Source organism: Sorex araneus, chromosome 1 (assembly GCF_027595985.1).
Source record: "Sorex araneus isolate mSorAra2 chromosome 1, mSorAra2.pri, whole genome shotgun sequence".
Classification (NCBI taxonomy): domain Eukaryota; kingdom Metazoa; phylum Chordata; class Mammalia; order Eulipotyphla; family Soricidae; genus Sorex; species Sorex araneus.
The window spans coordinates 360,173,923-360,188,922 of NC_073302.1; the positions used below are offsets into that span (position 1 = coordinate 360,173,923).

General features: G+C 36.1%; 1 protein-coding gene across 1 annotated transcript in view; it reads right to left on the minus strand.

Annotated features, from left to right (window-relative positions):
- The window catches only part of ITPRID1 (ITPR interacting domain containing 1), a 134,592-nt gene that overhangs the window by 111,098 nt on the left and 8,494 nt on the right, over positions 1 to 15,000 (minus strand). Inside the window, exons 2-3 of the mRNA XM_055123974.1 lie at positions 1,700 to 1,875; positions 430 to 478 (exon numbers count right to left, since the gene is read on the minus strand). Of these exons, the coding sequence (XP_054979949.1) occupies positions 430 to 478; positions 1,700 to 1,856 (206 nt within the window). The 5' untranslated portion in view covers positions 1,857 to 1,875. The remainder of the gene's footprint in view (positions 1 to 429; positions 479 to 1,699; positions 1,876 to 15,000) is intronic.

A 15,000-nucleotide genomic window follows, 5' to 3' on the forward strand; every position in this document is an offset into this window, starting at 1 on the left:
GGTTTACTGGTGGTGGAGAATGGGCACTGGTGAAGGGATGGGTTATCGAACTTTGTATGGGGGAAACATGAGCACAAAGATGTATGGATCTGTAACTGTACCCTCACGATGACTCTCTAATTAAAAATAAACTAATAAAAAAAAAAGAAAAAAGAGAAATTGCTTTCTAATTTAACATATGAGAGTACATATAGAGTTTAGTCTTTGCTATGAGAACACTTCTGAAACCAAATAACAATCAGGGACTAAAACTGTATTCTATTTTGTACTTTTTAATTTATAATGATTTTTTCAATAAAAGGTTAATCTTTCAGCACCTATTAAAAAATCTCTATATGACACCATTGCCCCAGCAGAGACAGTCACTTTGCTGTCATATATCTCTGCAAGAGAAAATTGTAAAGGTTAAAAAAAAAAAAGAACACTTACAATAATCCAGAGTCCAGCCAGTGCTGAATACTTTCTTGTTTGTAATCTTCTACAAATAAACAGAAACTTTTCAGTCGAAGCAGCTGAAAACAACTCTACCCAATTATTCAGTGACTATTGAATAACTCTGTTTCCTGCGTTTTAAATTATACATATCAATAATCACATTCTTTTTTTTTTCACAAAACTTTCTATTTTAAAATCAGCCTTTCCTGGGAAAGGCTGCTGAACTTGACAGAAGACTGAAACTTGAAAGTATAATGTGAGAGGGAAGAAAATAAAATTACCAAAGAGCAAGAGATAATAGAATGATTTTTCAACTACCTGGAGTGTACATATACAAAGGGTGGAAAGGATAAGAGATTTGCTTTTCTCTTGTTAGATATAAATCACTATGGAACCTCTCCTTATTGAATCAGCATTTACCTAAGGCAGCAAGCCAGTGATGTTTGTTTGCAAAGAGTTTTCTGCCAGGTTTCAAACCAAATTTGCACTTATTCCAGGGACAAATTGCACTAGCATCCCAGGACTGCCAAAGGCATCCTTGTTAGACACTCTTCTTTTAAGGTGGCATTTTTATCATTCTTAACACATAGAAAGCAGACAAAAGGAGATCTAAGAAAGCATGTCTGTTAAATATTTATTTTCATTTTAGTTAATCCTGTGCTACTCTGAATGCATTTCTTTGACTTGATCCTTCCATACAACAAGATATCTGAATTACCTCTCATAAGGCATCTGGCGAACCAAACAAGAGAGGTGGACATGAGAAGGTCTTATTCTTCAATTGCATGCTAAAATTAATTGCTAAGGGGGCAAAGAAATAAGACTACCAATTGGTGACCCCAGTGGAGAGAGATTATTTTCCATGTCCTTCTTATTGCTGTTCAAACTCTTAAAACTATGAATGTCTCATGTAAGACCAACAGATAAGAGCTTTTCAGTAAACATTGATGTTCTGATAGAAACCTCATGAGTTTGACATAAACTCCACCCACCCTAGAGGTCATAGGGGACTCAGGGTAAGAGGACCTGAGTAGAGGGAGGTAGAGATTATCCTTTGATTGGTCTACTTCGATTAGGAAGGACTGTGTTTTGAGTTTCTTTCGGGGAAGTCAAAAGAACCCATTTCGTGCAAGGCTCTGACCTCTTGCAAGAACCTCAAAGGCAACTTCCTGTTCCAGAATTAATTTCCCAAGTCAGTGTTCCCATATCCCTTTACCACCCACACAGTTTCATTTTCCACGTAGCCCTCAGGACCCGTTCTCACCCAGCCTGGGAACGGCAAAAGACTGACTTTCCTCTTCAGTGTCAGAAGGCTCATCCAGGGGAGGCCAGGCTTTCTTGGTGGTTTTCAGGATGTCTCTTCTGCTCTTTTCCTGGTCTTCTTGAGGGTTCTCAGATCCATGTGGCTTCTCCGCCATCATAAGAGAGGAACTCAGCAAACTAATTTAAAATAGGCACATAAAAAAATCAGATACTCTTGAGTTCAGCTTTGAGCTTGACTCAGATTGGCTAGAATGCTTCCCCCACAAGGAATGAAGCTTGCTTCATAACCTTGCGGATCCTGGATCATTCACCTAGGCTGAGCTCATTGCAGGGAAATAGTTCCCTGCCAACAGATCCACTGTTGGGCTAAGGTAAATTCGGTGGTCACAGACTATGTTCCTCACTCCAGCTGAAAGATTCAATCTGATGCTCTGAGATGTGGACAGAGAGCAGAGGAATTGGGCAAAAGGGTGTTTCTACCCAAGTACTAAGTTTTAAAATACAGATTTACATAATAAGCATCCTTTGAGCACCAGAAAAAGTGGTCTCTAAAAACAGCTGTGGGATAGTATTATTCTGGCCAAGTATGATGCTGATTTTTGTATTAACTGCAAATGAAAGAAGTTATCACATTTTAAAATAAACTGAAGGGCAGATGGGTTAGTTTACATAGCTCCAGAGCTCCATGGAAAGCAGGATTGAAATTCAAGCAGTAGACTCCAGTCATGCCCCAGTCGTGAATAAATTGCACAATCAATCCTATTGGATTGGGTATTTGTGACAATTAGAACATTAAGAAATGGATCATACAAAAAATATCAGCTGCCCTGTTATTTTATTGGTCTTAATTAACATCTTTGTGTAACAAAGACTAAAAGAAGACAGAAGCTGAGTGTAGCTATGGAAATTGTTTAAACTTTCATAACATGGACCTTCCACTTACTCACTGGTGTGCCTTGCATTTGACTATATTCTCAACACATAGAAAGTACTATATAAATATATATAAAAGTCTTAGTAGCAAATCTAATGTTGAAAACCACACTTCTGACTAATTTCCTTCTATAGCAGCTACTTGGAAATATACTAGCTCATTTTGCACATTCAGAGAAATGACCAAATTTTCAAATATTTTTGTCAGTAGCATTTCTGGCATTCCTAAATCTATACACACTCTATACACACTCATATACACATGTCATATAGCCCATCAATTTTTTTTTTTTTGCTTTTGGACTCACACTTGGTAGCAGACAGGGGTTATTCCTGGCTCATGCACTCAGGAATTACTTGTGGTGGTGCTCAGGGGAGCATTTCGGATGCTGAGAATCGAACCAGGGTCAGCCGCATGGAAGGCAAATGCCCTACCCACTGTGCTATTGCTCCAGCCTCTAGCCCATTATTTCTGACCAGTATTCTTTGAGACCATTTATATTTATTGTAACATACGAGTAATAGTCTAAAATTGGTCAGAATTCTAGAAACAATTTGTAATAAATTTTTTTAGATATTAAAATTCTATTATTCAATTACTGTGTAAATATACATTTATTGTTACAGTAGTAAATTACTGCAAAATAATCACAAGTGTTATGATTGATCATTTTATGTAGAACATAGATACTAAGAAATCACAATTTAAAATTAAGGTAAAGATTAAACAAATAATATCTAAAGGAACAGTGAACATTTTGGCCAATAATGTAAATTTCAGGAACATCCAATAAAAAAATAAATACTTGTTAAATCTTTCATCATAACACAAAATAAACTAATATATAATTAGATGATATATCTAACATTTATAGAATTGATTGGTACACCAATACCCACATTACAAATCAAAATAAACTTTAGGACTTCTTATTAATTTAATTTTGCAAAGTTTGTTTTGTTTTTTTAAAATTTTTAAAATTTTATTGAATCACCATGAGATAGTTACAAGCTTTCATGTTTGGGGTACAATCTCACAATGATCAAACACCCATCCCTCCACCAGTGCACATTCCCCACCACCTATATCCCGGGTATACCCCGCCTTTCCCACCCTTCCCCTGCCTCTAAGGCAGACAATATTCCCCATACTCTCTCTCTACTTTGGGGCATGATAGCTTGCAAAGGTTTTAGATGTTTAAAGTAAATTAAGTCCTTTTTGCTGATGCTTTGCACTTTTGATTATGGATCAGAGTGCATTATTTCTGACCACACAAAAGATATTTCTAGTCACATAACATTTTGCTAGGTGGTAGGAGCAAAAGTGCATCACATTTTCAAATATTACATTATAAAAATCATCATTTTAGCAAAGGGGAATACTTTATTCCTGTGTCTCCAGACTTCCACTGACCTCAGCCATCAACCTTACTAAAGCAGTGAGGTCCTGTGTCCTGACAGCTCAGTTGTTATTGGCTTTAGAGCAGGAAGGCTCTTGCCAAGAAAGGTGGGAGTCCTTGCTAGAGGCAAGAGTCAGGAACCAGTTTGTAAAGAAAGATTCCTTTGTCCTCTGAGTTTTAGTCTATGACTGCCCAGTTAGTAAACAACTCTGCTTTTGGAAATTATTCTCCAGTGCTCCAAAACCTTCCTTTGGTATCGACTTGCTTTTACTGCCCAGAGCAGCCCTTTTGTCTCTAGTGTATTTGCAATCAAAGTTTTAGAAAATATGACTGGGCCAAAGTGAATATACTCCCTGAGCTACATTATTCTTAATGCTTGATGATGTCCCCTTCTTTCTCTTTAGAACCTCACTATTTTGATGGTCATGTCAAGAAACTTTTTGTCAAAGAATTCCATGAATGTGAAAGATTTCTAAAATTAATTATGTTGAGTTAAAAACAGTGGATAGAACAACATGTGCATCAAGAATTTAGTTTTGTAAAAACAATATATTGAAAAAAAGAACAAAGAAATGTACTGAAATGTAATCAAGGTTTCCAGGTTGTAAATATAATAAAAATGAAAAAAAAAACACCTGACTTTGTTACATTAATTTTACATGGCATTTTCTTTCACTTGAAAGCTAACCATGCAGGCTCCTTTAGACCATGAAGCCTTCAGACCACACTGACATCATTGAATTAGATACTTTGACAGCTAGCAGTGTCAATCATTACATTTTTTCCCTCTGGGGTTATTTTAGATTTTTACAATTTTATAGGTACAGGTTGTCCCATCAAAGAGGTTCTCACTTGCAGAACACCAAATGTTTTATATTTCTGTTCTTCACGATCCAAATACAGCATTTTGCCCAGGAGAAATAATCTGAAACTACTAGATGAATGTTTGGTTATTTGGTGAAGGAAAATTTGGCAAAACCAAATTATTTATGGGATTAAAAGAGCAAGTACTTTCAGGAAAATAATTTCAGATCTTAATCTCAATTAAACTTGAGGTAGGCAAGTAGTCAGGGAAAGACCCCCATGGCAATGGAATTACTAGGATGTAAAAAAACCAGTAGGGCCAAGGCTGCAAACATAAGGAACCAAGGCCTGATAAGACTCACCTGGTACCGGTAACAGACCCACAGAAGCCTGGACCCCACCTACAAGAGAAGCTCCAGCGGGAACAAAATGCCGGTTGTAATGTTACAGGAGTTTAGAAAGAAAATATATGTCCTTATGCTCTCAAAAAGCTGACTAGCATGAACTTCAATCCTACTTATGCTGTTACTACAGACCTTAATCTTGAAAGGCAGACAATCTAAGAGAACTGATTCATCATTCTTACCCACCCTGGCACCAACCCCATCATGCTCTAGAGTATTCAGCAGTGAATGTTGTCTCAGCTGGCCCAACTCCATGCCCTCTAGAATTCATGGATGGTCACTATCACTTTACCTCCTTTTACTTTATCACTCATTCAGGCTATGGCTTTTGCTTTTTCACTCATTGAGGCCATAGGATTGAAGATGATGTAAATTTTCTCATGTTCCCCATTACTGCTTTCAGACCTGTTCCCTCTGTGCCCACCTATGATCTATCAGACCGTGTAGTCATCTAAAACATTTGTCTTCATTTTCTGAAAAGTATAGGAATAGCATTCCTGACATCTTTCTGGACAGTCTCATGACCTATAAACACCTGACCACTCAGTTGAATAATTTGGTCACTTTCAACAATACTTTCCTTTACACAATTTTCTTGGTCAAATTTCTTCACTGAAATTGAAGGCTCTCCAAAATTTTAATTTTCAGCACCTCATATTCACATACTTTGTTTACAGACACAATTTTTTCCTCTCTCCTGGATGATTCCCTTCTAAATACAAAATACTATAATATCTCCCTTTTTAACATCATCTTCCTTGCCCCTGAATCTCATTTTAACTCTTGCTCTAGCTTTTCTTCAGCTGAGGCTAATTTCCAAATTTATATTTCTTTACTGAGTTCAGGCAGAGTCTCTTGCCCCCTGCGCCTGGCTGTCTTCACCAGGGCCCCTAAGAGCAGGGCAGGTTGAGTTTCCCTCCCCGCCATGAGCAGAGCCCGGGCAGCCAAAGACCTCCGGAACCCAGCAACAGCCATGCCCAAGGCCCCTCTCCATGCGGCTGCGTGACCTCTTATAGCCTAGTTCTCCCTCTAAGAGAACCTGGCATGGTACCAAGAGCATCCTGCCAGCACAGCAGAGCCTGGCAAGCTCTCCGTGATGTATTTGATATGCTGAACGCAATAACAATGATGGGTCTTGTTCCCCTTACCCTGAAAGAGCCTCCAGTGAGGCTGGGAAGAACTAGTAAAGAGAGGCTGCTAAAATCTCAGGACTAGGATGAATGGAGAAGTTACTGGCACCCGCTAGAGAAAATCGCTGATCAACAGGATGATAGTGATAGTGATAACTGAGTTCAGAATTTCAGAATAAGGTAAGAACTTTAAAATGTGGTATTATCATTATTTCACATCTCCACCTAGTCATAAACATTAAAAAAATTTATGTGATTATAAGAAGAATTTCTTTCTTCTTTCCTTGACTTTACTTAACTTATACATACCTACCAGTAATCTCCCTACCTCAGTAATGACATATATTCAGGTTGTGAGTTAAAAAAAAAAAACTGCGAGTCTCCTTTGATTTTCTATTCTGCTCACTTCTCACATCAAGAAATTCAAAGAGATAGAGTGAACTTGTTTATTGGAGGAAGAAGACAAGGGTTCCCATAGTGCTTAGGAGACAGGACCCCTTATGTCAAATTTTGTCATAGTAAGCTGGTAGTTCAATGTGAGTTGTCAAGAGTTCAGTACTTTACCTCTGCACCATAGATTTGACGTGGAATATTGTAAAAACCTAGTGTAAATAAGTGTGTAATTAAGCATCTTAATAACTTTAAACATAAAATTTAAATATAAATTTAAATAAAATAAAATTTAAACAAAAATTTCAATAAATAAAAACTAAAATTTCATTACAATTTTGAAGATAAAATTTAAATTAAAAATTAAATAAATAAAAATTAAGGTTTTATTTACAATTTAAATTTAAAAATTTAAGTAAAATAAAGGACAAATATAACCTAAAAAAAATTCAGTACTGCTCAAGCCATGCTATGTCAGGGATCACATGAAGTTATACAGGGAATGCTCAGAGACCTCCAGGGCTATCCCTGGCACTGCTCAGGGAGACTTGTGGTGCTGCAGATCAAAGCAGGTTCAGTCACATGCAAAGTATGTGCCTTATCTCCTATATTATCTCTCAGTCCCCCAGGAACTCAAATATATCTCAGACCTCTACTTACATTGCTATTAACCTGATGTGAACCAGACCAGTTGTGTTTTTGGAAAAGCCTCCCATTATAGCATTATATACACCTCCATTTCTCTCTAGAACACATTCAAATAAGCATGCTAATTGTCAACTATCAGTTCTAGTCATCTTAGAACTTTCAGTAGCAGCATCTAGTATAGTTGGCAACTCCTTATTAATAAAGACAATTTTTAAATGAATTAATTGATTGACACCTTTAAGTGGTGCTTAGGGGGCCCTCAGGACCACTTTAAGTGATTCTAGTGGTTCAATCAGAAATTCTAAGGTTGTGGTGTTGTTACATGAGATGCCGGGGATTACCCACGTTCCCTGGCAGTGCTTGGGGGCCTCCAGGGCTGCACATGTCAATGCTCAGAGGACCATGTTGTTCCAGGAATTAAAGCGGGATCAATTGTTTGAATATTTTGTAACCATTGCATGGTCTCTCAGGTACTTAAATTATTTTTTAATGCCACACTTTCTCTACATTTCCTCCTACTTTAGGTTAAGTATTTATTTCCCCAAGCTCTTTTGCTGATATTATTCCTTCTATCCCAATCCTCAGTCTCTCTTATCTCTCTACATCCTCTCCGTATATGATTGTGGCTTTAATTGCCTCTCTATAATCCCATAGTTCAGTGTAAATAACTATGTAAATATTTTCACATTGTCTTATAAGTCTGTGTTTGCACTTTGTTTAATTACCCTGAGATTTTCCTCAGGATAGAGATCTTAGCTCTCATACCACAATTGTACAGAAATGTATTCAATATACTTTTAATGACTATTTAGATGAATTCAGTAGTGAACTGGGAAATATTAAAATAGGTATGATTTTGTAATAAATAAGTATATCTTGATATTCATCAGTTAAATAACTTCATAAGGTGAGACTCTTCAGATATATATGCCACATCTATGAATAATGCATCCTAAATTTGAATTATAAAAGTGACAAGATTATGTACTTATACTCACACACATCTTATGTTACATGCATATGAATATATTCACATCTACCCAAGCACAAATGCATATGCACACTATATGTATACATACATATGTATAGTAACATTTTGAGTAATCGCTAGATGCCCACTTTACCATTTTAAACATAACTGAATAAATACTTTTTAATACTCTCTTATGTGTCTTTCAACAACTAAGCAGATGAAAGATCTTAATTCATCACCAGGGAAACAAAAAAAAGGTAATTTATTTAAATTTATCAGCAAGTAGCTAATTGACTGTAAAGCACTGGGTGTGTACTTGCTGGTGTCTTGGAATGTAATTTCCTCTTGCAAAATATTAGAGAACTGTATGAGAAGAAAATCCCATAAGTTTATTATTCTATTTTTAACCTCCACATAGACTGTCTAGTAGTTGGCCCATAAAGCTCACATTTTCAAGACATTTCAAAGTGATGTTCTTCAAAACTGCAAAACTGGAACGAATAAAACATGGTTGCTATGACTCATAGGTTTGGAAGATCTCTCTAAAACTCGCTTAATAATGCCAAGTCAGTAATGCCCTTCTGCTCCTCCTTACTATCCAAGTATCAAAGTCCCACAAACATTTAAAAAGATTTCCAAGTGATTCAGTGAAGTAGAGGCAGATCCCAAGGAATAGAGTGTTCTGTCAACACACTGCTGGGAAGAACAGGCAGTCTGTGATGACTTGTTCTGTGGGTGGCTTCCTCCCACCATGAAATATGTGAAGGGTGCTCATGCTGCCATTTGGGAGCAAGTTAGATTTAAAGATGAGGCAATTGTGTCCAAGTTGGAATGGAAAGTCAATTCTCTTAGATTTAGAAGTTTTAAACTTTTGTTGGTGAAGATAAGCAAAATATTATTGATATAAAAACCACATAGAAAGAGATTTTCCATTTATAAAGGCTTATGGACTTTGTAAAGTTGGACAAACATTCATTTACTCATAGCCCTGTTTCCAATCCCTTCCTAATGTTAAAGAGATGTTTTTTAAATGACATCTCTTTCACCTGCAATTATGTCCTTGATTGCTCAATACTGGCTTTGCCTCATGCTGGGAAGGGAGAGATTAAATTATGTGGTAACATCGGTGACATTCTTCTGGTCTCCTAGTCTTTCCAACATGACTGTATTTTAGCTGTCTTATAAACCATGTTCTGTAAGCACAGAACTACTTCTGTTCCCAAGTATACCCTCTTATTTGATCTCACTCTGCAGATTCTTCTTAGTATGTACATATATTACATGAACATGTTGTTTGTTTGTATATGTTGTATATGTGTATATATGTCACATGAATAGACAGATTGCTATGGGTTCAGCTTCACTTATCAAGAGAGTCCTGACCAGGCAGACAGTCATTTCTCTTAATGTAAGTTTTACCTGCATTATATCATTATTTGTTTGCATATATCATTCCTAATGCCTTTTAAAATGACTGGTTAACATTACTGAGAATGGTACATGCTGAAATGTCTGGAAATAATGGATGCTGACAAGTGTGTAGGATGACTCTGGCACACCGTTGGTGCATTGGTGAGAATATAAATTGATACAGCTTTTATGAAAACAGATAATTCCTTAAAAGCCAAATTTTTTTTGTTTTTTTTTCTGTTTGTGTTTTTATTTCGGGGGGGGGCAGGAGGGAGGCAGCAAACCCAATTGTACTTACTCCTGGTTCTGTGTTCAAGGATAATTGCTGGTGGTGCTCAGGGGATCACGAGCAGTGCTGTGTGCCAAACTCAGATGAGCCGCATGCAAAGTAAATGCCTTATTTGGTGTTCTCTCTATCTTGCTCCTTATTTTTTTGTTTTGAGCCCCACTGAGTGGGGCTCAAGGCTTATTTCTGGCTCTAAGCTCAGGGAACATTATGGGGTGCTAGAGATTAAACCAGAGTCAACCACATGCAACACAAGAAAGTTATCAACTGTACTATATCTTCAATCCTCAAAAAAATGTTTTTGATGTTTATGTTATCCATATAAACCAACAATACTACTAAATATCATTTTATCTGAAGGGTATTAAAGAATAAATTTGAAATATTATTTGCATACTTATGTTTATAGTAGCATAACAAAAACATTGAATCAAACAAATGTTCATGTATTGATGATTGGATGAAGACTACAGTGATATATACATACATATATGTTATAAATATGTAAATATATACACACATACATATACTTATCCAATGAAATACTATGAATACCACTCTGATATATATACATATATAACACTTATATTCTATATATGCAGTGGAATACTATGAATACTATTCTGATATTAAAAATGTATAGCATGCAAGTTTGGACAAAGTGAATAGAACTTGATATAGTTATGCCAAGTGGAATAATTAGTAAAAGATAATGATAATAAGTTTCATCCATATGTAGAATAAAAATAACAGAAGCATATAAACTGCTAAAACACAATAAAACTAACTCCTAGACTCACAGATAACTAAGGTGGATAACATCAAGAAAGAGGAGGGAGAGTGTGATAATGGAAGAAGAGTCTTTGGTAGTAGAATGGCACATAAACTTAATAGAATGGGTGGTGCAATAAATCCTATATCTATATAGAAGTTAAAGCTAGACCCTTGAAATTCTTAAATGTTTAAAAATTAACGACAAAAGCAAATCACTAGCCAATTTGCTTTAAGATTTTCAGATGCATAGATCTCAAGTTTAAAAATACATTGTTATATAAAAAGTAGTATAAATTTTAGCACAGTACGAAACCATTATGATAAAGTTATTGATTTTGTAATTAAGAAAATGTTCTGTCCCAAAATATAAAGAAATAACTGGTAGGTAGAATAAGAGACAGAAATGTAAAGCAGCTCCTGTCTTTCAACCACCTTTCTTACCTCTAGTATTTATAAAGGCAAATTCCTATGATACCCTCTACTTCCTTTTTCTTATTTTGTGTATGGGGAGTGGGGCTTTCTGGTAGCAACTGGGAAACCTGGTGAATATATTCTAAAAGAGCTGTTAACTGCCTTCTAATGTCAGAAAAACCATAATCTTTCCTTTGTCACTATGACCACAAACTTAGAAATATCAGGGAAAAGGAGTTTATTCTTTACAAATGATCAGAAGATAACTGCTGTGATACTACAAGTTTGTAGCTATTAATAATGTTGGGAAGACAAATCCTGTCCAAATAAATTCTACGTGTTTACAAATATGTTATTTATAACTTGCTAAAGTATTCCTCCCTTAAGGAATGTGGACTTTATGTTATTTCTTATAGAAATAGGTTCATCTACAAGCATTTATAATTTAAAAATAACAATGCATTAAAATAAAGTCCAAATATGTAAAGGATTTAAGTAGAAAAAAATAAAATAAATATAGCCCCTGAGTAAAAGGTTGTTGAATATATTCCTAATCTTAAGGTGATGAGAATACTTGCAAAGAAATGTCACTAAAGATGCTAGTGGAATTAATTATATAAGAATTGAAATTTGGGCCAGGGATATAGCTCAAGTGGTAAAGCATGTACTTTGTATGTACACAGACCTGAATTTGCTCCCTGGTATGGAATCACCCTTATCCTCCTAAAATACAACCAGGTTAAACCCTGATGGCTCCTTAGTACCACTGAGCAGAAGTACCGAACTGTAAGCCTTGCATCATCAGGCAGAGCAGGTGCGACCTAATGGTGCTTGAGCCCCAAGAGCTACACCGGGGGTGGTGCTTGGTGGAGGGTGGGCCGTGGAGTTCCAGGGATGAAACTTAGGGTTTCATACTCTAAAGCTATCTCCCGGTCTTTCTTTTTGTATATGTTGATGCAATCTAGATAGTCTATTCCTTATATGATTTTTTTAAAATCCACTGATTTTTGCACCCAGTCACTGAAATTATTTTCACTGCAGTTGGTTTAGTTGGTGATTTTCTAATTTCATTATTCCTTCTACGACTATTTGTTGGCATTTTACTCTGAGGAATAGTTTTCCTTCTCCCCATAGGTCTGTATCATTTAGACATGAATATATATTGCATATATCTTCTGTAATAGGATTTGACTAATTAATATGCCCATAAACAGGGTAAAGGAGATATTGAAAGAGGTGGAAATCCATGTGCAAGGGCTGAAATTAGATCCCAGGCACTATAAGCGTATCTGTAGCCCCAGCACCACTGAGAACTCTGTAGATTACACTCAAAAGGTGCTTACATTAATTTTATATGTGCTATAGAGAAAGATAATAAAGTTAAAGAAATAAAATGTTCTCATGTTCACAATTAAGAATTCTAGTAAAGATATTAACCAAATATACTAAAGAGGGGTGGTGATATGGCTTAAGTGTATCAATACACATGCCTTGAATGCATGAGGCCTTGAGTGAGGACCTAAACTACATGGTCCCCAGCACTGCTGAGCATATCACAGGTAAGTCCTGGTGGCCTTAATCATCACAGGACCCAAACCCCACCAGAAAGTGCGCATGCACACACACATACACACACAAACACACACACACACACACACACACACACACACACACACACACTTGCGCTAAAGGTTAGTGGTAGGCCTCATGGGGGATTTTTTATTCTTAGTTTGGTAATTCTGATTTGTCTAAATCATTTTGGATGCTACTGAATTGTTTTCACTATGAAAAAAGCAAATGAACTTTTCCATTCTTCAAGCACATGGAATAAATGACAAAAATAAAAGGGGTTAAATATGTTTTAAATATACTAATCACAAAACAAATTGGTAAAATATACTAATTCATGCATAATATGAAAAATTACAAGAATAAATCACAAATAACAATAAGCCAAAATATGTTTTAATATTTGTTATAGCAATATAAGCCAAAATATGTTTTAAAATTCATAGATTTAAATTTAATTTTGTTTGTTTTGTTTTGGGACTGCATCCTGCAGTGTTCAGGGCTTGGCTATGTGCTTAGGAATCAGTCCTGATGAGGTCAGGGGACCAGATGGGGTACCCGTGACTGAGCCCAGGTAAGTTATCTGTGTGTCATGCAAGCACCCTGCCGACAGTACTATTTCTTCATCCCTCTTAGAGTTAATTTTTAAAGAAAACCCTCAGTGAATTAAAACCTAGAAAGTGACATGTCTCTGTCTTATAGCAAAGAAAATATTCATGCCTGTTTTTAGTATTTGCAACACTCCAAAAGGAATGAATAAAACCTGAGTAAGAAAACTTTAAAAAATTGTTTACATACCCATTTTTTGGTCTGCTTGTTAGTACTTTAGAACCTTGAAAGTCCGAGACAGAAGTTTCCTGTCACTGTCTATAGGTCTTCAGTCAGCTCATAAGGAAGATTTGAAGCAAGGTAGGAATGTTAAGAGGACATCAGAGGGGCAGCAAGTCAAGCCAGCTAAACTGCTTGGGAAACCTAGCAGGCACTACAATGAATAGTAAGCAGTCACAGTCTACTGCTGGAGGAAAGACAGGATAGATGAGTGAGACTTCCTAGTAAGCTAAGGAACACAAAGGTTTCTGGAGGTTTCATGATGGAACCACATAACTAAGCTTACCAAACTTTGAGTAAGAAATAATAAAGGCTTTAGGCTAGGTGAGGAGAGAAGCAAAGAAATAAAATCACCATGGAGCAGATGAGTTGAGTCAACTTAGAGAGAGGCATAGAATTGCAACAAGCTCTGTAAATACAAAACGAATAATCCTCCTAAAGGGAAAAAAAACCCTGACCCCACATTCCAATCATTTGAAACCAGTGCTGAACTAAAACAAGTAATAGGAAATCCCTATGTACTTAAATTTCAACCTCCGCGAAAGGGAGGTTTCTCCTCCTACCCCCCAATAATTTGAAGTAAGTGCTGAACTGAAACCTACTAAAGAAATAATAATGCGTAACAAGAGTATTAACTAAACTCGGCATTCTGAACAAGTGGTTTGATGGAAGAAAGAAATTTCCTTCTAAGAGCATAAAAATACTTTTACTTCTACCCATATCTTGGTTCTATGTACAATAATTAGCATTTAATGAAAAATTACAACACACAAAAAGAATCAAGAAAGCGGAAATAATTATTCAGAGAAGTAACTGTCAATTCATTCAGACACAGAGATGGAATAATGGTGAAATCATTATAAAAGGACTTAAAATAACATAGAGTATATTTGACACTTGTGAAAAAGTATATAAATTGACAGAGAATACAAATGAAAGACAAATACTTGAAAAATAGAACGAATAAAGAAATGTTAGATATGAAAAAATGTTCTGTAGAAACAGAGGGCATATCTCAGGACTGGAGCACATGACTCATGTGTGTGTGAGACCTAGCTGTATAGATCCTCAAGCACCACTGGTAATTAGCTAGGAATAGTCGCTGAACAATACTGGTAGTACGTCCCCACTACCTTCACAAAAAGTGAGGTACTAGAGATAAAGAATTCTTATGATAAGTACACCAACACAGTGGACACAAAAGAGGGAAAGCAAGTTTGAGTTTAAAGATGATATGAAAGAGAGACCAGAACACAAACCAGAACCAGAACACAAGGATATAAAAACAACAACAACAATGAAAAACAATTATCATAAATGGAATGCCCAGGCTATGTGGGAA